Source organism: Salmo salar, chromosome 03, assembly GCF_965601325.2.
Source record: "Salmo salar chromosome 03, fSalSal1, whole genome shotgun sequence".
NCBI lineage: Eukaryota > Metazoa > Chordata > Actinopteri > Salmoniformes > Salmonidae > Salmo > Salmo salar.
The window spans coordinates 33,624,102-33,651,681 of record NC_138293.1 but is presented as its reverse complement, the minus strand read 5'-3'; the positions used below and the strand labels follow the sequence as shown (position 1 = coordinate 33,651,681).

Genomic DNA, 27,580 nt, shown 5'->3' with positions numbered 1-27,580 from the left:
GGCTTAGCCCAATCAGAATGAGGTTTTCCCCACAAAAGGGTTTTGTTACAGACAGAAATACTCCCCGCCCACTCCTAGATGGTCCCGCAGGTGATGAAGCTGGATGTGGAGGTCCTGGGCTGGCATGGTTATACGTGGTCGGTTGGACTTACTGCAAAATTCTCCAAAATGACATTGGAGGCAGCTTATGGTAGAGAAATTAAGATTCAATTATCTGGCAACAGCTCTGGTGGACATTCCTGCAGTCAGCATGCCAATTGAATTGCACGCTCCCTCAAAACTTGAGACATCTGTGGCACTGAGTTGTGTGACAAAAGTGGACTTTTATTGTCCCCAGCACAAGGTGCACCTGTGTAATGATCATGCTTTTTAATCAGCTTCTTGATATGCCACACCTATCAGGTGGATGGATTATCTTGGCAAAGGAGAAATGCTCACTAACAGGGATGTAAACAAATGTGTGCACAACATTTGAGAGAAATAAGCTTTTTGTGCATATGGAACATTTCTGAGATTTTTTTTTTTCAGCTCATGAAACATGGGACCAACACTTTACATGTTGCGTTTACATTTTATTCAGTATATATTTTCTAGTAATAGGTTCAGGTAACATACATTTGGATATTATAGCATGCTGCTCATGGATGTCCTGAATAAAAATAACATATATTTTACCAATTCACTTTACCTGTGAACGGATATAGTTGTGTATTTCTAAGGCTAATGGAAGTGGTAGCCAGGATGTTTTGGATGAGCAGCATGTTTAGCAGTGTCATGTCAACGCCCTTTTGACCCCTGTGAAATCACAGACTCAGATATTGTTTTACATATGCAGGGATGTGTAGCTAGCTTCGCTGAGTGTGCTGCTTTGTTGTTATACCACAGCACTTAACTAATAAGTAATGTATCTTACTTAAGGTTTAAGGTAGGCTGAAGGTTACCATGCCTCCCAGTTTATGAGTCCAAATTGGCTAGCTGAAACCATAACAATGTCCGGACAGCTTTGTTTAAGGATAGCCTCTTTAAAAATACTTTGATCACACTGTCAACAGTGAAGAAATGGGACATATTTTGTACTGACCAATGACCACCAAAGAGCCATCATAATTTATAATGTCATACAGTTTTGTGGCATGTCGGGAATATATGACACAAACAAATCACAGCCTGAGAGTGTAGTAAATATTAAACACAAACAAGGTCTTATTTGAATAGCATGTATCTATTTGTACTGCCCATGTAAATACTCTTTGAACGTCATGCGTTCTCTCCCTGTCTGCACAAGTTTTCTACTTCTCTCTCATACCCTTAAACATCTACTGGAGCTGCTCCATTACCATACTTCCGATTCCTCCTCTGCAGAATTAGATACAGCTAAACAGCTTTGAGTATAAGGACCGATGATAGCGGTCGTCAAATGGGTGCCAAAAGCACATCCTCTATATACCCTCTCAGAACCTTTGTGCTGCTCATGAAGCAGAAACTATAATGTTGAACATAAAAGGTTCGATCGGTTCGTTCGTCTCCCCTCAGATAATACATTTCGTTTAATAGATACAGGCATTTGAAGGAGTACAGTACGTCATTGAACTCTCTCACAAACATATTGACTGCGTTTGTAAAAGACTGATCTGCTGACAAATGATCAGTGAAATTACTGTATGTACTCCTCAGTGTCAGAACCAAGGTCACCGGAGATCTAATGTAGATAGGAGCATTAGTATGTTCAATACCTGTTACCATAACGCTTTAGTGTTTTCATAAAACATGATATTGTGGCTTGACTTGTAAGAAAGAGGAATCCAAATACTTCATGTACAGAGCGTAAATAAGGTATTAAATGTTCTGGTACAAGAGGTTATATTATGAAATATTGTTTAAAACAAGTAGATTTACATAATGTGAGTGTTGCTTCTCAATAACACAGAGGTGCATCATTTGTAAATGTTTGTCAACCTGTGAAATGAATACAGCAATTACGCTAGCTGAATTTGAAATGTATTTGTGTTACTGTAGACATTGTAGCACATACACAGTATCTATAAATGCTTACAAAATGAGTGAGTTGTCTGTCTGCATGTGTGTGTCTGTTTGGAAAAAGTGTAATGAAGTAATCAGTACATTAGTTGTTACAGAATGTCATCTATAGTGTTTGGGTAGTTGTTTGTCTCAATAGGGCCCTAGTAATCAAAAGTAATGAACCTATTATGTGCAGGTCCTCTGAGGGCCCGGCGTGGCATTAAGAGTGTGGCACATAAAAGGTTTATTAAAGGAAATTAAGGTTCATCACTGCCACACCTGCTCCCCTATTATAAATGTATGACAGGTCAGTGCCTTCAATCACAACAGCAAACCAGAGAGAGGAGTCATGTTTCCCATTACCAGGAAAAGTAACAGCGTATCCTGTGACTCACAGATTTCACTGGCCTGTGACCACTATACACCGCCATCAGCCAGGAATAATTACGTTTAATAGGTTTTATTTGGGATCCACACGTATGGTGGCGAGGGAGAGTGGATGGAATTTAACAACTATTTTGGTCTAAACACACTACTGTCTGTCTGTACGCTACCACCTGCACTTTAATGTCATTATTTTGCATTATTACATTTTTCCCACCTCAAAGTTTTTTTGTTTTGTTTTAACTTCACCTTAGCTTGGCATTTTGCTTTTACATGCTACATGTGTTTTCGTGACTCTACACCGATTAAATGCCACAGATAATTTGCACGTAACTACATCAATGTTTCGGGGGGAATATAGGCTATTGTTGATAGGAACGGTCAAAATCATTTCAAATAAACTTCAACCACTGACGTCAAGGGCTCTCCAACGTTAAATGGATCCACTGTCTGCTGATAAAATGTTAACATCATTATTTCAGTCCCCAGTTGTCAATATTTACAGAATCTGTACTTCGATAGAAATGAGGGTTACATGCATAATGATACATAGTGTGTTCGTTATTTACAGATGGATTCAGAAGGAGAGGATAACACACTTCGAACATGCAACGGTGGCAAAGGTGAGTAGCTTCAACAACTCTTACCATGTTCAGGCAAAGCACATCAATAGCAGTAACCGAGCGCTTCAGCTATTCATACATATTCCCCTTATATAGCTCTGGGGTCTAGGGGGATATCAGTTCAACAATCCAACTTTACAACTGTCAATTTTTACGAATGATCTTACCAATTTGAAGAGCACTGCATTGCCATTACATTACTCAGATGGAGAATTACTTCATCAAATTGGAACAGTGGCTCAAATTAGTTAAGGAGTGCATATATATATAGTGTGATTGAAAACCTCTAGACAGGCGATGCCATTATGCTAGTTTTCAAAGCCTCTGAAGTCTGGTTGGTGGCACCAGAGCCATTACTACATCTGGAAAATGTATTATGGAGTTGCGCTTCATGGGAATACAGTGGACCTCTGAATGAGATTTGCCTCTGTTCTGCGTGGCCCTCTGGGAAAATCGATTTGCCTTTTCAGATCATGTTGTCAAAGCTGTCAGGAGGATGATCTACAGTGGATTGGGGGAGTGGATTTGTTATCAATATAAAGGGAATCTTTGCGATAATTTTGTTCATATTAGAAAGCTTTAAAAAAAAAAAATAGTAAAACATTTAAATATAGCAACACATTTTTTGACAAGTAACACTAACTATTTTTTTTTATAGATAATCTGCTAGAGTACGCTCCAAAATTCATGCTAGGCGAACACCCCACTACCATGAGTGTACAGTAGTAGGCCACAGTGTTCCTTCCCGACTGGTTATCCAAAAGGTGGAGCTACTAGATCAGTAGCCTTGATCAGGATTTTGTTTCCCAAGTAGACAGATGCAGAGCCTGAGTCACTCCACCAAGGAAATGTGAACATGACTATTTACCTGACATACCTCTGCTTCTGCTTCTGTTTCCAGTTCCAGTTGAATGCATCACCCAGGCTCCCGGGTAAGGGTTCATGACCTCTATTTGAAAATAAACTCTTACAGATATCCTCTAACTCACCCCAGGTTTCTATGTCCTTAAATACAGAGTGAAATAGGCATCCTTTGTTAGTAGATGTGGTATGCTGGCCATGCTCTTATCTTGATAATAATGGTTATAATTACATTTGTCCCCGTAGCTCTTCACTGCTTCTACATACATCATTTTTTAATGGTATTTTTGGGGGGTTTGTTCATCATCTCAGCTAAATACAGTTTCTTCAACCTAATGTTGACCTTTTTCACTCTAGCTACAAATGACACTTGTACTTTCTGAGTCCCACAAAAATACAATCGGTGAATAAACTGACAATGTTACATTTTAGGTTCACTTTCAGTTCAAAGTTTCCAGATGAACCCCAGTAACGGCTATGGCACTTTGTTGACCCCGTTGCTCTTTTTATTCATCCATCCCCCCACAATAGCACATATGGGTCTATGGCTGCTAGGAAAAGACTCGCCCAGGAAGGGGTGCAGGGCGCCCCCGTCAACAAGAGAAAGTCTCTCCTGATGAGGCCCCGCCACTACAGCCCCAGCGAGGCGTGCTGCGAGGAGGAGAACGAGGACCTGGCACAGTCACAGGACAAAGAAGAGCTGAGGAACATTGACACTCCAGCAGGTAGACAGATGTCCTGTTGTTTTGTCTGTTTTGATGAACAATTGACGCTGAATTTTAAAATCCCATCTGTTGCATTCATATTTCCGTCCCTCTCAATTGCCTTTTAGGGCCCGGCATCAGCCAGACCCCATAGTCATTATGTACTGGAAGTGAAAGACGACACTGCTGGGTCTACATAAGTTGTGTCTGTCTCACATCCTCAGATTGAAGTTCATCTGTCATGATTTTTTTTTTTTTGGCATGGCTTTTCCCCACTTTTTTGATGAGGCCAGATTTCGGACTTCTCATTTTCTTTTTTTTCTGATGTGTTTGGTTTTTCGGGAAAAGCCATTCAAAAATAGGTTGAAAAGACTGAGAATTGAAACATTATGATCGTGTTTGCTTGAGGACCTTCTGTTTTGAATCTCATCTGTTGCTGTTTGTGAAGTTAGTTGAGTTGAGTGTAGAATATACACTTCATTGATTGATTATTAACACAAGCTGATGTTGAGTCTTAAAACCATCTCCCCTTCTGAAGGAGGACATTGGCATTGCCTAAACATGTTCTTATAAAAGCAATGTCGCTGATGCAATAGAATAGAATACACTGGTGCTCATTTGTCAGGAGATACTAAGACCAAGCTACGTACTCAACGACTTAAGGAAATATTTGTGTTTATTTCATTTAAAAACATTGTCCCCCTCCAAAAGCAAAACATTTCTATTTCCTAATGAATTGAATTTTGAGCATTTTGGCCACAATATCCATGGTTTACACATGCATTCTCACCCACTATAATCTGCACTTATTTGGTATATTTTTAACGATGTAACTAAGCAACAAACGTAATTGTCCCCTTCGAAAGCTTTTGTTAGGCCCTCTAACACAGTCCAAATATACATAATTAGGCATAATGTCTACAGCTCATTATAGTACACATGTGGGTAGTTAAATGGACCAAGAGAGTAGCTCAATGAATTGTGCAGATTCATTGGAAATGGAATTTATTTGTTTCTGGGGTTCATATAACATTACAATTATCGTAACCCTTTTTGCACTAGCTTTGCCATCCGTTTTTTTCCCCCTCTGATAACTTTCTTTGTTCATATACCTCCCTCTCATGGTCTGTTTGCATTTCAAGCAGAGGTTTTATGTGTCTGCATTCAGTCACCATTACCTTCCTACTGCATTATAACATTTTAATCAAGAAAAGTATATATGTTTTTTTAAATCAAAATAGGGCCCTTGCTAACAGCAAGCCCTATAAAATACAGTGAACATGTATCAAAAGTCAGGCAACACAAACAAATGACTGCACATTGGGTGGTTAACATAGATCTACATACATTTGTAAATATAATTTTGTCACAATCTGGTCTGGGGCTATTTTATGTGAAAAGATTGTGACAGTTCAAGTGGATAGAACAAGCAATAAGAATGTAACAGCGGGATACTGTTCATATCTGCAGTTCATAACAAAAAGAGGGAAAAATAAGCCTCTCATTTGGTCGAGCCGCATTGCGTTCAACTCCAGCCAAGCTCCAACCCTGCTGCAGAGCGCCGGTAATGGCTATTCTGGAGTACAAACTGTTCACCTGTTCCAATACACAAACCACAGGAGGGATCCAAGTGCAGTCTCTTTTCCACTGCACTTCTCTCACTGTGTGTCATCCATCTGGACAAAAATAAGTACTTTTTTTGTCTGCTCTGCTAATTGTAGCTAAGCATAACTGACTTTTACTCTTTGGCCAGGCTGCTATTTGTATGCCTCTGTTTCGAAAGAAATGTCTCTAACAACAAAGAGATTATTAGCCACGTTTTGCGTTGCAAAATCCAGCTCGAAATTTTGTGGGGTTGTGTCTAAAAAGGAGTTTCATCAAGTCAATTTCATTCAACTTCTTGCTCTGCTGCTGGTATGTTTTGACCTGTCCTGTATTATATTCAATACATTTACCTACATTTGCACAACCTAAAATCATATGCTTCAAAACAAAAGCCAGTTTCTTTTTTGCCAAAGGTCCGTTTCCAGATAACACTTCCTGCATTTAGCAGCTTTTCTTTTTTGTGGGATTATGTTTTGTACTGTGGCCTGACTATAATGACGAGTTGTATCTGTTTGATCATGTCTATATCATCCTCAGCGGAATCCACTTACAAGCCTACGTAGCCTATATGCATCCTAAATTATTCCCAAATCTATCATCAACCAATTGGATCCCTCTCATTCCATTCTCTGTGGGCTACTTGTAGTTTGGTCCATGACGTCTAGCCACTTAAGAGGATAGATCTACTCAGTACAGTACAGCCTACTTATGATTTATGAAGTAAAAACCCTTATGGCCTTACCAAAGAGCTTTAGCACAGAATATAAGTTTAAATGATTTGGAGGATCAAAAGAGATTTTATCGAATCAATCCAGATGATAGCTTGCCATTGTTAATCATTGACCATGAGTTAATATTAATATAATCAGGGGTGTTACTAAAATAAAGTGTCATTTAAAATGCATTTTGGGGAACTAAGAGGCCTAGCTTTCCTGTCAGTTCCACTTAAACTGACTAAGCTGGAAACCAGAAAATGAATTGTCAAATATTTGACCATTACTCACAGTCCTGGGATACATTAAACATTTTCATATGTCAATAAAAATGTCCACTGGTAAACAATTTAAAAGCTTTCTTTTAAAACTGTTTAGTAAAGAATCAATATAAAAATAAATTACTAGGTGCACTCCACATAATGACATATTGAAAAAAATGTAATTAAAGAAAGGAAAAGAAGAGGAAAACAATGGAATATTTATTTTATATTTTTCACTGACATTTTCGCCACTTTCTTGGTTCTTATGCTTACATATAAATATGGTTTCTTAAATGAGTTGTATGCGAATGACTACACGTTAATATCTAAAAATCATAAAGCCCTGCTTAGCTTACACCTAATAACTACTTAAAACTGATGTTCAGTGTCACAAGCGATGTAGGCTAAATCTCTGTCATAATCTGGTCCGTCTTAATCCATATCAAGTTGTTGTATTCTGATTGGAGATTTTAAAGAAGACGAAGACAATCTTTTTCTTTATCTCTAGGTTTCATGTTCAGCTAGCCAAAATAAGTGTCTCATGTATTATCTCTGACGTACTTGAGGAATTGTAGCATAATCTTGCAGTTGCTGTCCTGTCCATACTATTATTATTTTCATTACATATTTGATTTGTCAATCCTCTTAACAGTCATTTAAAACTACAAGACATGCGTTTTCAAGACATGAAAACTGTCATGAAGTGTGCGTTGAATGTCTCTGCTAAACATTCTAACTAAGCTCAAATGGGGACATACAAATTGTTACTCTCTCTGCCCAGACAAATGTTCTCGGAAAAGCATGGCCTTAACATGAACAATTGATTCAAAACTGACAGCATCGTTTTTTATTCTCTTTGCTCCTACTTTGTTTCTTAGATGGTTGCCAAGATACGCTTAATGAAGTGCCCAACATAAATGGCTGCCAGGACTCAATAACAAAACCCCATGATTCCTTTGGATGGTCTGAAGTGGTGACTGATGACTCTCTCCGTGAGGAGGTTGCCGCCTCGGAAACTCTGGAAGATGAAGAGGTGGAGGAACGAAACCAAGAAGAAGAGGAAGAAGAAGACCAAAGTCAGGACAGGATGAGTATGACTTGTAGTTCCTCGCCACGTAAAAGCCCATACGGGGACAGCTGGAAAGCCGAGTGGGAGCCTCTGTCCCTGTCTCATTCTGCCAGGGTGAACGGCTCCAACAGCAGCCCCTCCAAAGCCACCACCGGAGAAGGACACCCATTGGGCAGGAACGGCCACCAACACATGAGAGACGACAATCCTGACTCGGACCTGAGGGGGTACAACATGGGCAGAGTAGGCCCCTTCCAGACAGGGGCCCTGCGGCTCTACCGACCAAACCCCAGTGAGGAGGACAGTGAGGGGGAGCCAGAGGTGGAGAGGTCTCCCCAGCTGGAGGCCTGGGCGCTGGGCCTGCAAGAGATGGAGAGACCGCTGGGCCTGGAGATGGACAGAGACAGAGGAGACAGAGACAGGGACAGAGGGAGGGTGAACCTGAGCCTCCTGGAGCAGGCCATGGTCCTGCAGTCAGAGCAGAGGCATGTCATCCACAACGCCTACAGGGAGATGGACAGGTTCCTACTGGAGCAGATGACCAATGAGAGGAGGCACCAAAGGCTACTGGATGTGAACTCCAGGGTGAGCTATCATGGATGCAAAGGTATGGATAATAGATTTGAATATGTCTTATTTCTTTGTCAATTCAAGATTTTTGCTCTTTTATCAGGTTTATGTTTTTTTCACAACAGGCTTTATCAACATGATGACAGAGAGGACCCTTTTCTTTAAGCCCTTTCTCTGTTTTTGTTTGGGTACTATTTCAGAAACTTGAGCACAGTAGAACTACATACAGTGAATATTGCACTTATTGTAATGAAGAGTAGTGGGCATAAAATAAGTACGCAGCAGACATGATTATGCATGTTTATCTAGTACGTATCAGACCTCTTGTGATTTTAATAATGAGGCTCTTCGAAACATAAAAATAATAAAATAACCATATTCCGAGGGGGAAATCGGAGGGAGGAGCAGGGTAAAAATCCTCTTAAGTACTAAAAACATTTTGGCAACAAATGAAGTAATAAATAAACAGACTAAAATAAAAAAAATAAAAAAATCTTCTGATGGAATTGCTACTACTCAGAAAATTGGATTTTGATAGGAATCAACTGGATATTTAACCATGACCATAACTCTTAAATCCACCCAAAGTACCCCTCATGTTTTCCACTGATTCTTCAAATGACTGAAGCCTAATGTGTAATCCCAGATGTAATCTTTCGATGGATGGGCATTAAGAAATGAATGCCCTGTGTTGAACTGGAAGCCTTAACTAAAATGACAGATTAAAAGAAGCATTTTGCAAAAAGTGTCTAGCTCTTTGCATGATACTGTCCTGCAATCTGTAGGTTTCTATGTAGCTACTGTATATCTATAGCACTGTAGCTTCAGTATTTAAGTGTGTTTCCACTTAGCAATTCCCAGAATCTCACTTAAAATACATTTTCGAGGAACATTCATGCAAGAAAACCTCTACAAGTTTAATCAAATTAAATTAGGTTCATTAGCTAAGACAATATTTCCAAAATACTTTTTAATGAACTATTACCTTTGTTTGTGTGGTAAGGAAGGTTATAGAAGCATGTTAAGAATGATACTGCAACATTCTTAAAGGTGACCTTATGTATGCCTATGTACAGTATATGTGAATGTCAATGCTGATTGTCTCCTCCCAGACTCTCCACGGCCAGACAAGAAGGATATTAGGTGTCCCACCCCTGGGTGTGACGGAACTGGCCACGTCACTGGTTTGTACCCCCACCACCGGAGTCTGTCTGGCTGTCCCCACAAAGTTAGAGTTCCCCCAGAGAGTAAGTTTTTGAATTTTACTGTTATTTAATCTAGGCAAGTCAGTTAAGAACAAATTCTTATTTTCAATGACAGCCTAGGAACAGTGGGTTAACTGCCTTGTTCAGGGGCAGAATGACAGATTCGTACCTTATCAGGTCGGGGATTTGAACTTGCAACCTTTTGGTTACTAGTCCAACACTCTAACCACTAGGCTACACTGCCGCCCCCTGCCGTCATATAGACACCTGCTGTATACATCATACATACACAAGCATGTACAAGCATGTACGCATAGAATAGATGAGATGTTGTTATCAATCATGAAATAAGTTCTGATGTTCGAAGGAAATCATGAAGTTATCAAATACAGATGTAGGATCTTAATTTGAGCCAATTTGCTACAGCAGGACAGTAATCCTGGAACAACAGGACATGTGAATTATTATGTTGATTATAATGAAGGCCATTTTTGTAGGGGTTGATGCATTTTTCGTAAGGGAAAATCAAGTCTGAAATTTGAAAGTGGAAATTACAGATGCATTTATAAACTGCAAGTTTAACATTTCCTGCAACAAGGTGGTCAAATTAAGATCTGTAGTTGCAGAAACTCTTTGATTGAAGGGCATCTCTACATTTCCATTTATAGAATCATGCAAATAGAAAAATAATACTTGTTGTCACCTAGGAACTTGGAGTTTACTTATAATTTCAGAATATTGAAAAGGCTTTTTTATTGGCTGTGATTTAGTCATTTCAATGTAACATAATAAACATCCAACATTAAACACTGATGTTACAAAAGGAACATAAAAAGCAATTACATTTTGTTCAATATGAAAGCATGTGCTCTTAGACCAGAGGCAGTGTTTGCAAATCAAAGGGGTTACTAACTCTGTATTCAAAAATAAATAGACAAAACCAGCAAACTAATTGGAAAATATGTACAGAAAATAAAAGTTTCCAAGGATACCGAGTGGAACTCCAACAATGACAATGTTTTATGAAAAAAATATCAGCGCTTTCTTGTTATAGTCTTATTTCCACTAAGGTATTTACATTATGCAACCAACACACAGTGCACTGACAATGGGAACAGTGTTAGTTAGAGATGCTTGTGTCTTCAAAGGATCTGTGCACTATAACCATGGTTTCTTTCTGATGTCAGTACATAAGCAATGTGTTAATTGAATAAAATTATCAAGAAATGAACAAGCCGAATGTATGCCTATAGTTTTCAACTTGATTATTTTCCTGTCTTCTCATGTCTGTTAATTATGTTAACTCTTGGCACTCCTATGACTCCTATGCCTACTCTAAATGATGTCACCGCTGATGCAGTATATTCACCACTGATGTACAGTACAGCTCTCCTGCTACTAACCCTACTGTTTCACCTACTGGCCCTCTCCTCTCCTGTCTGTCCCCAGTCCTGGCCATGCATGAAAACGTCCTCAAGTGTCCTACTCCCGGGTGCACAGGAAGAGGCCATGTAAACAGCAATCGTAGCACCCACCGGAGGTACAGCCTGCAGGACTAACCTATTAAAAATGACAAACTGTACATAGACAGGTTCAATGTTAGACTAATGGGTTTGATTTCCTCCTATTCCTCCTCCTCCAGTCTCTCAGGCTGCCCCATTGCTGCTGCAGTGAAAGTCTCCAAACCTCAAGAGGAGAGCCCCAAATGCAGACAAGCACCAGAACGATTGTCCAGGTAAAATCACATGGACTGAGAATGTATGTTATAACACATGTTAAAGCTGTAATATTGCAGTACTGTCACTCAGACTGTTGACGATTATTGAAGCGCATGTGGACATACATTATGATGACAGTAAACCGATGAGACATTGAAAACTATACTATAAAACATTTATTCTGAGAGCATAGTCCCTTTGATATAAAACAGTGTTTGTGCTCGTTGACTATCAATATCATATCAAAGCAGGAGCTATGCTGATTAACATTTACAGTATCGTGTCCAGTTTATCCAGTCAGTGTATTGTAAAAGGAATGACAATATATAGCCTAGCAAAGCATCACAGATATGGTTTCTCAGTATCATTTGTTCTTAAGCAATGGGCTAAGGTCCCATGAGATTCTCCCTATTAGAGACGCAGAGCATAAGAACCCTTTGTTCCCTGAAGAGAAATGACAGGCAGACTGCCTACTCATACAAAATGAATTAGTTGGGCAACATGCCTGTGTGATAACGTACAATACAGATCAGATCCCCACAATCCAGGAAGAGGACGTTGATATCACTATATGATTCAAACGACACCATGTCCATTCCTTCACAACCACCTCGTATCGATATTATTCAATGTTCTATTACTTCCACAATCACCACCACCTCTTCCACGGCATGTTGTGCATAATGTGCATGTACAGTGGCAAGAAAAAGTATGTGAACCCTTTGGAATGATCTGGATTTCTGCATAAATTGGTTATAAAATAAGATCGGATCTTCATCTAATTCACAACAACAGACACACACAGTCTGCTTAAACTAATAACACACAAATTATTGCATTTTCTTGTCTATATTGAATACATCATTTAAACATTCACAGTGTAGGTTGGGGAAAGTATGTGAAACCCTAGGCTAATGACTTCTCCAAAAGCTAATTGGAGTCAGGAGTCAGCTAACCTGGAGTACAATCGTTGAGACGAGATTGGAGATGTTGGTTAGAGCTGCCCTGCCTTATAAAAAACACTCAACAACATTTGAGTTTGCTATTCACAAGAAGCATTGCCTGATGTGAACCATGCCTCGAACAACAGAGATCTCAGAAGACCCACGTTTAAGAATTGTGGGCTTGCATAAAGCTGGAAAGGGTTAAAAAAGTATCTCTAAAAGCCTCGATGTTCATCAGTCCACGGTAAGAGAAATTGTCTATAAATGGAGAAAGTTCAGCACTGTTGCTACACTCCCTAGGAGTGGCCGTCCTGCAAAGATGACTGCAAGAGCACAGCGCAGAATGCTCAATGAGGTTAAGAAGAATCCTAGAGTGTCACCTAAAGATTTACAGAAATCTCTGGAACATGCTAACATCTCTGTTGACGGGTCAACGATACGCAAAACACTAAACAAGAATGGTGTTCATGGGAGGACACCACGGAAGAAGCCACTGTTGTCCAAAAAAAACATTGCTGCACGTCTGAAGTTCGCAAAAGAGCATCTGGATGTTCCACAGCGCTACTGGCAAAATATTCTGTGGACAGATTTAACTAAAGTTGGGTTGTTTGGAAGGAACACACAACACTATGTGTGGAGAAAAAAAAGGCACAGCACACCATCAAAACCTCATCCCAACTGTAAAGTATGGTGAATGGAGCATCATGGTTTGGAGCTGCTTTGCTGCCTCAGGGCCTGGACAGCTCGCTATCATCGACAAAAATGAATTCCCAAGTTTATCAAGAGATTTTGCAGGAGAGTGTAAGGCTATCTGTCCGCCAATTGAAGCTCAGCAGAAGTTTGGTGATGCAACAGGACAACGACCCAAAAGACAGAAGTAAATCAACAACAGAATGGCTTCAACAGAAGAAAATACTCCTTCTGGTGTGGCCCAGTCAGTCCTGACCTCAACCCGATTGAGATGCTGTGGCATGACCTCAAGAGAGAGGTTCACACCAGACATCCCAAGAATATTGCTGAACTGAAAGAGTTTTGTAAAGAGGAATGGTCCAAAATTCCTCCTGACTGTTGTGCAGGTCTGATCTGCAACTACAGAAAACGTTTGGTTGAGGTTATTGCTGCCAAAGATGGGTCAACCAGTTATTAAATCCAAGGGTTCACATGCTTTTTTCCAACCTGCACTGTGAATGTTGAAACGGTGTGTTCAATAAAGACATGAAAATGTATAATTGTTTGTGTGATTGTCTATTGTTGTGACTTAGATGAAGATCAGATTACATTTTATGACCAATTTATGCAGAAGTCCAGGTAATTCCAAAGGGTTCACAGACTTTTTCTTGCCACTATATGTGTCAATTTCCTAGTTCCTTACATGCACTTTATTTGACACATACAGTAGCCACTCTCCTCATCAAATCCAACAACAACACCTCGTCTTCTTGGATTCTTCTCCAACCAGACCTCTCGGCCCCCTCATGAAGAAGTTGGAGTTCAACCAGTACAGCTACAGGTTCGCCCATCACCATCCTGTCACCGCCGCCTTGCAAGCCAACCTCACCAAGGACATGGACAAGTACAGCAAGATCCGCTTTGATTACGCCAGCTTTGATGCACAGGTCTTCGGCAAACAACCTCTGATGGCACCCAACCAGGACCAAAAAATCTCTCCTTCACACTTCCCTGACTGTGAGTTTCGCACATTTTATTTGATTCCGGGGGGGGGGGGGGGGGGGGGGGCATGTGTCAAGCCACATTAAATGGATTTAATGTGCAAGTGTCGCTCATCTTCTGCCACAAATGTGCAGCCCATAAATGGTCAGACAACATCCAAACTACGAGTATGCAACACACTCACACGGTTCCTGTAAACAAGACAATCATGCTTGTTTAGTATTGCTTACATTTACAGTTTAGTCATTTAGCAGACGCTCTTATCCAGAGCGATTTACAGTTAGTGCATTCATCTTAAGGTAGCTAGGTGGGACAACCACGTATCTTAGTCGTAGTAAGTACATTTTTTCACAAAGTAGCTATCAGCAAAGTCAGTGCTAGTAGGATTTTTTTTTAAATAAAACATTTGATTTTAACAGATCTGTCAGATCCTGAGAGAATTGTCATTTTATCAAGAAATACATGTTTTATCAACACAGACTTTATTTATTCAAGCACAGACTGATTCCATTGCAACCACACAGTAACAGCAAATGTATAGCTGGTTGCACGATGCACCATAATATAGTGAGTATAATCAGTTGTTCCTGTATCTCTGTGTAACTTGCTGAATGTGTGTTCTGTTATCTAGCAGCTCTACAGTACACTGGCTTCCTGGGTGCCCCTGGCAACCTCCTGCCCACGCCTGACCCCGGACGGCACAGCCCACCCACCCATTACAAACCGGGATGTGAGGGGCTCCAAGACACCGCAGCCACCACCGCCATCCTCAACCTCTCAACCCGCTACCGAAGCAACATGGAGGCCATCTCCATCTCCGGCCGGCCCCTGGCATCCTCCACAAAGGTAATCAAATTAGACCACTTGGAAAGGTATTTAATGGGGTCATTTTAAAGCAACTCTGATTTGTGTATAAAAAGGGAGAAACATCAAAAGGACTGTTTTTGGCAAAGAGATCGTGTCTCTGGTGGCAGGGAAACAAGAGGTTCCCTTCCATAAAGCTTTAATGTACACAAAAGAAAATTTATATAATCACATCAAAAGAAAAAAAATACTATCAGCCTTATTTCTCAATTACAATTAGACTCTGTAGTTTCTACTTTTATGGTAATAGTCACAATTAATCAAAGATAACCGAAGAAATCTGTCATTAATTTTGATGTTTTTTGCCGATGAGATCTTAGTCGCTCAATTTTACCTCTAAATAAGATGTTTGGTGCAGTATTTCTAAATAACAAAATGTGCATGAAAATGAGTCGTCTCTCGTTGAATGATAACAAAGACTTCACTGAAGAATCCCTACTGTTGACCAATCACTGACGAAGGGGCGTAGACTTCGGTTACTGACTTCGGCTTGCCTCAAGAAACAATTTTGTGCGCCTGAACAACCAACAAAAACCTTACGGTCACAAAATGACGTCATAATATATGCACAAACTCTTCCTAACTGTTACAAACACCCTTATTTCTCAATTACAATTAGACTCTGTAGTTTATGTAAAACATGTGGTCATGCATATGATTTCTACCTTTATGGTAATAGAAAAAAAGAAAAGGAAAAAAATGTAGAACTGTATGAAAGTGTGTCTTGCATGCTGCAGATGGCGGAATATATTTTTGCTTAGTAATATATTATCCAGGATAAGCTGTGTCTCTATCAGATGGCCTATAAAACTAGTTCAGTGGATTAAACCAATCAGCTGAAGGACTCATTAGCTGAAATCTTTTATTCACACAAAACCAAAATCTCAGTGATTTATTAAATGTGCACCAGTTTAGTTGAAAACTTGACCCATTTGTGCAGGTCCTGTATAATCTCTAGAGGGGGGAAAAAAAACAACTGCCCTGTCCACTACGTGGAAAACCATAATACTCTCAACTGAACTGAAACTTGGCTTTCCTATGCATTAAGTTTGAGCATAACAACTAATCTCTCAAAACCCAAACAAGGCCTCTCTGCATTATGTAATTTATGACAGAATATTGATAGATAAATGATTCAAGGTTTCCAACACCTACACAGTACAGAACCCAGCTTGGTGAGCTGAGAATGTGGTCCTGTACCAGGTGCCAACCCACTGAATGAATAAAACAGTGTTAGCAACTTAATCATTTGTGCTCTTCTGCATTGGACTTATGTAGCATACAGTACACTGTATGGGCCCATGCAACTCATATGTTTGTTGTATCTCTGTAGGCTACCAGTGATGCAAATGCAACAAAAATGCATCACAACTCAATGTGAAAAGTTCATGCAATTGAGATTAGCTACAGACATGTCACCATCACAGACATAATTAAAATGGACAGCCACACACGCATGCAATGTCCATGAAAATTATCCCCTTTAATTAATTTGAAAGGCTCTCTTTTGTTACAAAAATAATGGGGGATAGGTTTAATGGGACATATGCGTTGAATAATTGGTTTCATTTATAGGCCGTATTTCGGCATTTAATGAGGTAAAACTTTTAATACTATAAAACCTATAAAGCTGAAGCACACAGCCCAGCATTTCACATAACACAGAATGAGTAACACATCTGTCAGTGAGAAAACGTATGCTGCATTAAGCTTTTTAATTTTTGTTTTAATGGTGATGACCTAAAACCAGCACCCCCCCAGCTGCCATCTTGGTTTTGTGTCCTAGAAAACAGATAGATTACACAGCTGTCACAAAAACACTACACACCAAGCAACGATTATTATTTTGTTCAACAGAATTAATGCTGGCTTAACACCACACTTTACCCCGGTGTTAGATAATCACTCTGTGTCTTATTTTCATGTAAATGTGTATTTGAGGTGCAATTCAAGTTATTTCTCACACAGGAATTATAGTTGTCATTTTCAGAGTGGCGCACACTTAAAGCATTGTAGTTGGTGCTAAGGTATGTCATGGAAATATATGAATTTCAATCTTCATAACTTCATAACCCACATATTTTTATTTCCCATGAAACTGGCATACCTGTATGTTTTTTATTAAAGACAGTTGACTATTTCAAAAAAGTGAATTACCTGCTGACTATTACAGAGTCTGACTTGTGAACTTCTTCTCATTTAGGACATGCCCATAGAAGTGGATGAGAACGGCACTCTGGACCTGAGTATGAAGAAAAGTCGGGAGGTGAATGCCCCACCCAAGGTGCCTTTGGGAGACGTTGCCCTGTCCCCTCCTGAGTCCACTCTCAAGCAGGCCGGCAGTGTGCACATCAGCCCGGCCTTCTACCATTCCCTGTGTGAGAGAGACGCCTGGGACACACCTCTCAACTTCAGCAAAGCACAACAAATGATGCACGACAGAGAGGTAAAAACTCTTGTTAAAGACAGTGTTCCTCACAGCTGGTATTCCTGGTTGTTGTTGATTTAAAAGGCCATGACATTTGTACTGTTATTAACTCACCGACGACAACATCTGGCGCTGAACACAGAGTCTTTGAGGAAGTAAATCCAAATGTTTTACATCACAAGTATATACGTCATAAATACTGTCCGTGTGGATTAAATGTGACTTTAAATGGATGTATGGTTTACTGTAAGTATCCTTAAGCGTAATACCTCAGCCTTACCGCCTAACCCCTAGGCTTGTGTTTTAAGAGTAATAAGTGGGACGTTTTCATTGATAATGTTCAAAACTCAAGACTGAGACAGGAAGTCAGGATGTTAAGCAGATTTTTAAAGACACTTTATTATTAAGACTGCATCCGAAATGGCACCCTATTTCTTATGTAGTGCGCTACTTTTGACTAGGGTCCATGGCTCTGGTCAAAAGTATTGCACAATATAGTGAAAAGGGTCCATTTGAAATGTACATATGTCTCTCAGCAGGAGGATTTTGATGAAGCTTCTCTGGAGAACCAGAGCTACTCCGGAGACGCAAGCATGTTAAGCCCCAAGACCAAGATGCTCTTAAGAGATGCTAAGAAAGAGCTGATGAGGTATATCATGTTAAACATGTCGGGTCTGCTCATTCTGGGGGTCCAATGAGGGGAGAAATTGACATATTGAGGCTTCTTTGCTCAGTCATCTGTGTATAATGTGCATTTCCCTCTAAAAAGGTCAGCTGACAGATGGTCAGTATTAATAACAAAAGTGTAATTCCCGACCAGACCTTTTAAATGGGGCAGTATATTATAAGTGGGGTGACTGAATACACGCTCAGTGAAATGCACTGGACATGATCTATCCTATTATTAGCTCTTATATTGTTACCTATTATATATTACATATCGTTGTGACTGGTATGTCTGCAGGTTCATGTGGAGAGGAAATGTATCTTGTTAAAAGTGAGTTTTTACATGTCCGTATGTCCTCAGTTTACCACTCTTGACTTTGTAGTTAGACTCTGTATGTTCTCTTGAGTTTGGCTCTGGGGATTTGATTCACTTTATGGTTAGATACGATTGAGTAGTTTACAGAAAACAATTAGATCTTCCAAGTGAGCACCTTTTAATGAACAACTTTCTGCCACTCCAAATAAACACCTTCAGAGTCATTGTTGTAGTGAATGTGTTCGGGAGTAAAATATGTTCTACTAAATTTCCTGCTGTACTAACACTTCACACTTCCAATTCCACTAATAACAATTCAACGTCGTGTTAAAAAGGTTAATACACTGTATTGAAAGTCCATGTATTGTAGAATATGGTCTAACTAAGTGTTGTGTTCTCTGCAGCTGTCCTACCCCCGGCTGTGACGGTAGTGGCCATGTAACAGGAAATTATGCGTCACATCGAAGGTAATTACACACTCGTTAACACCAGCTAGTAAATACTGTAAGGCCTGGTTCAGAGGAACTATGTGGATTGTTTCATGTTGATCAGCATTATATGCTGCTGAAAATGAAACTATTTATTTTGTTGCAACCTTATTGTTGCTGTGGAATTTAAGTAATTTAAAACTACCTTGTAATTGTATTGAAACGTTGGACAGAAAACAACTGTACAAACTTAAGATGACAATGCAAATGGTTATCATATGGTTTGGGAGAGGATGACCTCTCTGCCACATTGCACTGTACAGTATATCAATCACTGTCAGACTTCAATTGAATTGAACTATGATCAAAGGGTTCATTGTAATAACTCTCTGGTGTGGATCCTCTGTCTGTAGTGTATCTGGGTGTCCCCTGGCTGACAAGACTCTCAAATCACTGATGGCAGCCAACTCTCAGGAACTAAAGTACGCGTTGTCCTTTCAGTCATCATCAACTGTTTCCAGCCAGTAGTTCACCTGTTTGTATCCACTCACTCAACTTTGTACTATTTTATTGGATTACATTATACATTCTACCTGGTCTCATGCTGTTTTAGTCATACAATACATTGACTATATTGAATTTGGACTTTTCTCCACTTTGTGTGACCAGGCTGTATACACTGAGTGTACAAAACATTAAGAACACCTTCCTAATATTGAGTTGCAGCCCCTTTTGCCCTCAGAACAGCCTCAATTCGTTGTGGCAAGGACTCTACAAGGAGTCAAAAGCATTCCACAGGGATGTTGACTTCAATTCTTTCCACAGTTGTGTCACGTTGGCTGGATGTCCTTTGGGTGGTGGATCATTCTAGATACACATGGGAAATTGTTTAGCATGAAAAAACCCAGCAGCGTTGCAGATCTTGACACACTCGAAACGGTGCGCCTGGTACCAACTACCATACCCCGTTCAAAAGCACTTAAATCTTTTGTCTTGCCCATTCACCCTTTCAATGGATTAAAAATCCTTCTTTAACCTGTTTCCTCCCCTGATTGAAATGGATTTAACAGGTGACATCAATAAGGGATTATAGCTTTCACCTGTTCAGTCTATGTCATGTAAAGAGCCTGTGTTCCTAATGTTTTGTACACTCAGTGTACATAATGCAATGTACTGTATATCTCCTGACCTCATAAAGGCCCTTTGCCTTCCTTTTTTTAATGCATTTAAATATTATATAATTGTTCCAGAGTTTCACCTGTTTTGTCTGTCTCTCCACCTGCAGGTGCCCAACACTTGGATGTGATGGATCTGGACACGTGACCGGGAATTATGCTTCACACAGAAGGTAGTCTAGACTGGATGACATGAATGACTGAATTGATTAATAGAAATGTGTTTGAATCTTGTTGTTTATTTTATGAATTTATTCATCTTTGACTTTTGGTAAACTGTTGTATATCCAAGAAGATACGATTCTGACGACACCTAACTGATTCTTGAAAACTGATTTTGTTGTTTAGAATGTTGTGTTCAATGACATGCTTTGTGAGAATCACTGATGGAAGAGTTTGCTTGATTTTAGCCCTAAATTAGTGTTCATTATTGTTAAACCGTATTGTCTCTAAACATTTGTAGTTTGTCAGGATGTCCACGTGCCAGAAAGGGAGGCTTGAAGCTTACACCAAACAAAGATGAAAAAGACAACCAAGAAATGAAGTAAGAGATTATTCTTATGATTGTTGTTTTCCATTTTTTTACTGGCATGACTACATGATTGCTGTCTCAATGAATGAAAATACTTGCATCCTGTTGTTAAGAGGTCATTATACCAGAAAAATGAAAAGGAAATTGTTTTTCTGCCCATCATTAGTAGATCATATATCAAGGATTAACAACATGTGTATAATACATGTTTCAAACACTGTAATACTTTTGAGTTGTCTTATCACTCTCTTGTGAGTGTTTTCCTTATCATCATGTATTGTTTATTACAGGTCCCCCATACTTCTGTATGGGTACAAAGCTTTGATTCACTGATGTAAAGCTGAATTATTCTAGATGCAGTTGTCTCTGGAAAAACTGATATTGGTCTTAAAAAAATAATGTAATTGATTGCTGCTGCTGCTTAAATCCAAAGTCAGATGTATGAGACCTTGTTTACTTCTACATCTGGACAGACACAGATTTCCCATTCTTTTTAATTACTAATGCAGGGCCAAGAGCTTAGGAATTAGACTGGAATAAATCGCATACACATTAAGAGAGGGCGGGGGAGCGACAGGTAGCCTAGCGGTAAGAGCGTTGGGCCAATAACCGAAAGGTTGCTAGTTCGAATCTACCTACATGTAGTGCATCTGTAATGTTACTAGATTATTGTAAATTGTAGGCCATATGGCATGCTTCTATTGTCCTGGTGCCTTACATCTACTTGTGGTGTGTGGATGGATGGAAGTAATGGGGTTGTTTTGTCCTCTAAGTGCTAGCAGTACTCTGAACAACTAGGTGCAACAACAAGCTTCGTTACAGTAGTACTCTGTTTGTAAGCTAGCTCTGTGTTCCATTTGTACCATCTCAACCTGCCTTTCACCTTTACCAATAAGGGAAGAGTTCAGTAACCCTCAAAATTACATTCTTTCACAATGACAGGATACATGACAATTATGTGTAATTCATGTCACTCCATTACTGACCTGTAGAAAACAGAGCTGGAAAAATGTAATTACCCTTATAACTCTTAATAATATTCAACAAGACTTGTGCTTATGTTTTTAGATTACAACCACCAATAACCTACCTAGTACTGTATATGTAGGCTATATCAAACTGTATGTGTTTATTATTCCAAAGTTTTTGTGGATTAGCAACTTGGTTGATACGATTACTTGAGCCTGTTGTCAGTTTTGTTGAATACATTTTTAATCAGCATTTGACTGGATTAATCAACGTAATGGTTTGACAACTCTTCCGGTCTAGTTAGTGAGGGATATTTATGAACTGTGCAAATGATTTGTTTGAGTATGTATGTATGTATTATGTGTGGTTTAACAGGTTAAGTAAAGTCGTCGCAACTCAGTCGACAGCATTTTGATCTACTTACATTTCCATTGTACCTAAACTGTAAACAGCGATAGATTTACATATCTCAGATCATACTGTATTTACTACATCTGCCTGAACTGCCAAACTATTCTGAGGGAAAAACAGCTTACTGGTGACAATAATCTTTCTCCTCTGCCTCATCGGAATGAGAATAGACGTCTCTCACAGCAGCACTCTGTACTTTGTCAACAGTCTGTGTGACAACATGAATCTCTCCACTAGCAGTATAAGGGGAGCACATCAGATAGTAACAGACTCCTGGGTGTATTCTGAAAATGTAGATATATAATGAATAGACCTGACACAGTTCCATATTCTATCTGACAGATAATCATATCTGTTCTATGCGATGCATTTCTAGCTGAATGTTTTGTAACATAAAATCCTCCTGAACAGAACCCTTGTTCATCTCCCTACTAGGTGTCCAGTGATAGGTTGTGATGGGCAGGGCCACACATCGGGGAAGTACACATCTCACCGCAGTGCAGGGAGCTGCCCCCTCACTGCCAAGAGGCAGAACGAGTCATCCATCAATGGCCTCCCCTTCCCCTGGAATAAGGCCTGCAAACAGGAACTGCCCCACTGTCCCTTGCCCGGCTGCAATGGCCTTGGACACGCCAATAACGTGTTTGTCACCCATAGAAGGTGAGGTTGCACCGCATCAATTTTGTCCCGGACGATTCCAGGGAAATGTTTATCATTTCTATTGATACTACTATCCTTGATCACTGACTCTTAATTAAAGGCGCACTCATTGAACAACTAAATAGCTTTGAGATTGACATTTGTGAGTTGGTAATATTTTTTTGTAATTTGAATTTTACTTCTAAATAGTTTGTCTGGATGCCCACTTAATGCTCAAAGTATAAAGAAGAAGATGTCAGGAGAGGAGATGGTGACCATTAAACTGAAAGCAAGCAGTGGTAAGTCTTGGTGGTGTATTGTACATACAGTATATGCTTTGGCAGGATAATATATTTTATGGAAATGTTCCTCTTAGTACCATCAAAGTATGTGTAGACCCCCTCCTAGTTGATCCACTGAAGCACAGTAGCAGGTTTAGTTTGAACTTCAGAAGAGTACTCTCCATTTTCCCAACAGGAGTCGACAACGACGATGACATGCAACACTTGGATCATGAAATCAAGGAACTGAATGAATCCAACCTGAAAATAGAAGCTGACATGATGCAACTGCAGACCCAGGTAAATATCCACATCTGTGATGATATGATGGTTTTCAAAGGACTCCGGCCTGATTCAGTTTGACAAGTTTTCCTCTTCCCTGAAAGCAGATTTCGTCAATGGAATGTAACCTGAAGACAATTGAGGAGGAGAACAAAATGATTGAACAGCACAACGACAGCCTTCTGAAGGAGTTAGCTCGCCTCAGCCAAGCTCTCATCAACAGTCTCACAGACATCCAACTGCCTGAAATGGTACAGTAGTCCTCATCCGAACCTCCCCACTTGCACGTGTAGCATTTTGTAACCATATTTCTATCTATAGTGCAGCATTTTCCAAACTCGGTCCTTGGGAGGGGTGCGCGTCTTGGTTTTTGCCCGAACACTACACTGTTTTGAATTAGCTGTGTAGTGCTAGGGAAAAACCCAAAACGTGCACCCCTTGGGGTCCAGAGGACCGAGTTTGGTAAACCCTGCTATAGTGGTATTAAATTCCTATTCTCACTATATGCTTCAGTTTGTGAACTAATATTAGAACATGTTTGTGTTCCAGGGGCCCATAAGTGAGCATAATTTCGAAGCCTATGTGAACACATTAACAGATATGTACAACAACTCGGAGCACGACTACTCTCCCGAGTGTAAGGCTCTCTTGGATAATATCAAACAGGCTATAAAGGGAATCCACGTTTAAGCTGTCAAGCCACCAAGAGGAGGTATCTTTGAGTTGGGATAATGGTATTGGATGACTGTGTTTTTCCTGGAGAGTGCAGTGCTGGCTTAGTTGCATGTATAAGACAAAGCTTTGGGAAATGTGTCAACATTTCACAGTTGAATACATTGCACTGAGACAATTACCAGCTGAAAATAATTTTTCATGTTTTTTAATGCTTCTGTATTCACTTGACATGTTACTTCTGGTGAGATTTCTACCCCCCTTGCACTTAATTATTTTGTATGGTTTGCTTGATTTAAATCTGTATTTGTTATTTTTTGTCATTGTTATGTTATTGCTATTTATCATCTTTATTCATCAATGTATTTATTTTAACATTTTTTAAATTGTATTTCTATGATTGTAAAATGCTAAATATTTGAAATCCTTTGACTAATTGTATATTAAGTTGAAGCACATTCCAGTTTTAATCATAGCTCTCTTTCGCCGTCTAGTGGTGGTTTATTTATATGTCAGATCAGATTCTAATAAAACAATTTGGATCTCCCATGAACTCTACTAGAATAATCCAGAATCAACATTTTTTTTAATTGTTGCTTTCGATTTCTATTTAATATTCAACCCTGAATGTATGGTAAGACAAAATGAAGACTCAAAAATGCAATGCTACTGTACTGTACACTCATAATTCAACAATATGTTAAAAGTTGACTGCAATTGGGGAGTTGCGTTTGGCTCTTAGCAAAATGCAACATTGTTTTATTTCATTCAATTAACTGAATGTCAAATTCAACTTTGAGTGTGTTGCTAGAATAGAGCAACTGACAGCACTAAGAAAATTGATAAATCCACTTTGACAAGATATTGTCTTTCTTTTTCTTAAATTATATAGATATTAAACTGCCTTCTGTGCACACACTGTGTGTGCATATATGTGCCTACGTGTAAATGAATACATAAAATATACAGTTCTCTGTTTTGTGGTAGGACAGTATTATGTGGATGGTGTGTAATTTATTATACAGTACACTTATTTTCAAAGGAGAAAATGTTCTTAATGACTGTTTATATGCCATTTCAAATATTTAAGCATCGTCTCAGTAGCTGTAATCTCAAAGTCAGGTCTTGAAGTATCACAGGTTAAGAAGTGTTAGTGCTTTTTTTTTAACTTTTTACTTATTTTCAGCATGGAAAAAAAAATGGCGAGGAAGGTGTTAGAAGAAATGAACCACCACCATACAAACATTTACTCTGAGTTCAACTATTATGACACCTTTTAAAATGTATGCTCATTATTACTTAATGATGGTCGGTGGCATTTCGGTTTCAGTAGTCACACCAATTTCAAAATATCCCCCAAAAGGCACTTGGTGGCGTAAATATCACTGCCGGTTCTTTAGGGCCAGCATGTATTTTCAACCTGTCAATCATTTTGCAAACTGTCAATAATTTGGATTTTCAGTTCATCACTATTACCTGAAGCAAAAAGGGACAAACAAACAATGATATTGCTAGTTCTTAACTGTTTGTTTTCAATTGTTTATGTTTTATTTATTCTTAAATTGAGTTGTGAATCAGTTGCACTTTCACTTTTTTTCTGTTGTATTTCAGTTGAGTTCTATTGCCCTGGGGTTCCAGAGAAAGATGACGCTTTCTTTGTTTGTGAGCATTGCTCTTGATGTCACAGTACAATGTTATTATTTTGAAGTTTGCATGGGTTGATAGTCCTATCAAGTTACAATAAATTGAGTTTGACTAGGCCTACTACACATGTCCTGAGGAAGAATTCGAAGAAGTGCATATCTGCAAAACATAGCCAAATTAAGGACACTTGTCGAGAAAAATTCTTTCTTTTATTCAAATACTCAACACATTGTAAAGAATTGTAATCTTGAGAAATGTAATCATTTAACATTTTGTTTAACTTAATAATTGTGTTAATTTATTTATAATTCGTAATATTTAATTCATATACCACACATTGTTTGCTCAGGAAGTTTTGTGAAGAATATTTATTTTTCCCTGTTAGTATTTGATGTTTTGTAATGTGAACTGGATTTTTGTGGAATGATATTAGTATGATGAAACTGTATTGTATTTTCTTTCCTTTTTCATTCAAATGTTATGCTTTTTCAGTTCAAGTAGTTTGTAAATCGAAAGTATTACTTTTGCTATTTCATAAGCAGATATGCGCTGTGTTGTACAGTTTGTGTATGGTAGAAATAAAACTTTTTAAATGGTTGTGTGTGATTCTCAGACGTAATGTAGTACAGTATGTTGGTGTTGCCATATTTGTGCATTGGATCACTTTCCTCCCCATACTGTCACTGTAGCTTCATGAAGTCAATACCTGAGGATGACAAGTCTGTGCCACCTGGTGGTGAGTTGCAATAAGACAAGACATCTCAGATGAGAAAGTAGGAAAATACAGGTATATAGGCCTATTCTTTGTGCATTGCTGACAATTTGGTTGCTGATATGTATATTAATTGAAACCCATTCAATCAATTGACAATCCTCATAGAATTGTACAAGTGTATCAGTATGTTCATTCACAATGAAGCCAGAGACTAAACAGAGTGAGTGAGCAGGCCTTGCCAAGCAGCTGGGGGACTACAACAGTGATAGATTTCAAAGAGAGAGTACAAGAGCAGAAAGCACTACAAATCAACCCATTTGAACTTGTCACCTCATGATGAGGTTGCTTACTAGCTAAAACTACATGACATCCAGATACAGTTAGCAGATTAGCAGTTTTCATCTCAGCACACCTCATCAAAACTAAGTATAGGCCAGCTACACTCCCCTCCATACGTATTCGGACAGTAAAACCTAAAAAAATATTTGTCTCTATACTCCAGAATTTTGAATGATTTGAGATAACATTTTTCATATTAGGCAACAGTACACAATGTCAGCTTTTATTTCAGGGTATTTTCAAACATATCTGTTTTACCATTTGGAAATGAAAGCACTTTACAGTGCCTTCGGAAAGTATTCAGACCCCTTAACTTTTTAAAAATGTTTGTTACTTTAGAGCCTTATTCTAAAATGTATTAAATGAGAAAAAAACTCCTCATCAATCTACACACAATACCCCATAATGACAAAGCGAAAACAGGTTTTTAGAAATGTTTGCAAATGTATTAAAAATTAAAAACAGAAATACCTTATTTACATAAGTATTCAGACCTTTTGCTTTGAGACTCGAAATTGAGCTCAGGTGCATCCTGTTTCCATTGATCATCCTTGAGATTATCACATCAGTATTATTATGTTATGTCAACCATATCAGTACTTGTGTTTGTATCCACAACTCAGAATATTAGTTATTATGACAATTGTTTTGCTGCTATTAAACTAAAATATAGAGTTCTAGTTCTAGTTCAAACTGCCTCAACTGTGTCTGTGGCTAACATCATAATTTTATGTTTTAGACATCGCACTGAATATTTTCTTTACACTTATCACTGGCTTTACACATATCCTTTTGATGTTGAGATAGATGTAGGTTTATCCCGGACGAGCCCCCAGCTACACCTCATTTCAGCTGACGTGCGATTTCCAG

General features: G+C 39.0%; 1 protein-coding gene across 6 annotated transcripts in view; it reads left to right on the top strand.

The window, feature by feature from the left end:
* Window positions 1-26,253, top strand: part of st18 (ST18 C2H2C-type zinc finger transcription factor) — a 41,374-nt gene extending 15,121 nt beyond the window's left edge. For 3 of the 6 annotated variants that reach the window (XM_014191147.3, XM_045714731.2, XM_045714732.2), the window contains 20 exons: window positions 2,975-3,026; window positions 3,928-3,958; window positions 4,419-4,612; window positions 8,051-8,848; window positions 9,924-10,058; window positions 11,466-11,556; window positions 11,659-11,751; window positions 14,075-14,364; window positions 14,981-15,195; window positions 17,417-17,659; window positions 18,178-18,290; window positions 19,028-19,090; window positions 19,465-19,533; window positions 20,337-20,399; window positions 20,690-20,770; window positions 22,574-22,798; window positions 22,988-23,076; window positions 23,255-23,358; window positions 23,445-23,591; window positions 23,890-26,253. In XM_014191147.3, coding sequence (XP_014046622.1) covers window positions 2,975-3,026; window positions 3,928-3,958; window positions 4,419-4,612; window positions 8,051-8,848; window positions 9,924-10,058; window positions 11,466-11,556; window positions 11,659-11,751; window positions 14,075-14,364; window positions 14,981-15,195; window positions 17,417-17,659; window positions 18,178-18,290; window positions 19,028-19,090; window positions 19,465-19,533; window positions 20,337-20,399; window positions 20,690-20,770; window positions 22,574-22,798; window positions 22,988-23,076; window positions 23,255-23,358; window positions 23,445-23,591; window positions 23,890-24,030 — 3,237 coding nt within the window. In that variant the 3' untranslated portion in view covers window positions 24,031-26,253. The remainder of the gene's footprint in view (window positions 1-2,974; window positions 3,027-3,927; window positions 3,959-4,418; window positions 4,613-8,050; window positions 8,849-9,923; window positions 10,059-11,465; window positions 11,557-11,658; window positions 11,752-14,074; window positions 14,365-14,980; window positions 15,196-17,416; window positions 17,660-18,177; window positions 18,291-19,027; window positions 19,091-19,464; window positions 19,534-20,336; window positions 20,400-20,689; window positions 20,771-22,573; window positions 22,799-22,987; window positions 23,077-23,254; window positions 23,359-23,444; window positions 23,592-23,889) is intronic. The other 3 variants (XM_014191149.3, XM_014191151.3, XM_014191148.3) reach the window with 3 other exon arrangements.
* Window positions 26,254-27,580: the final 1,327 nt, after the last annotated feature.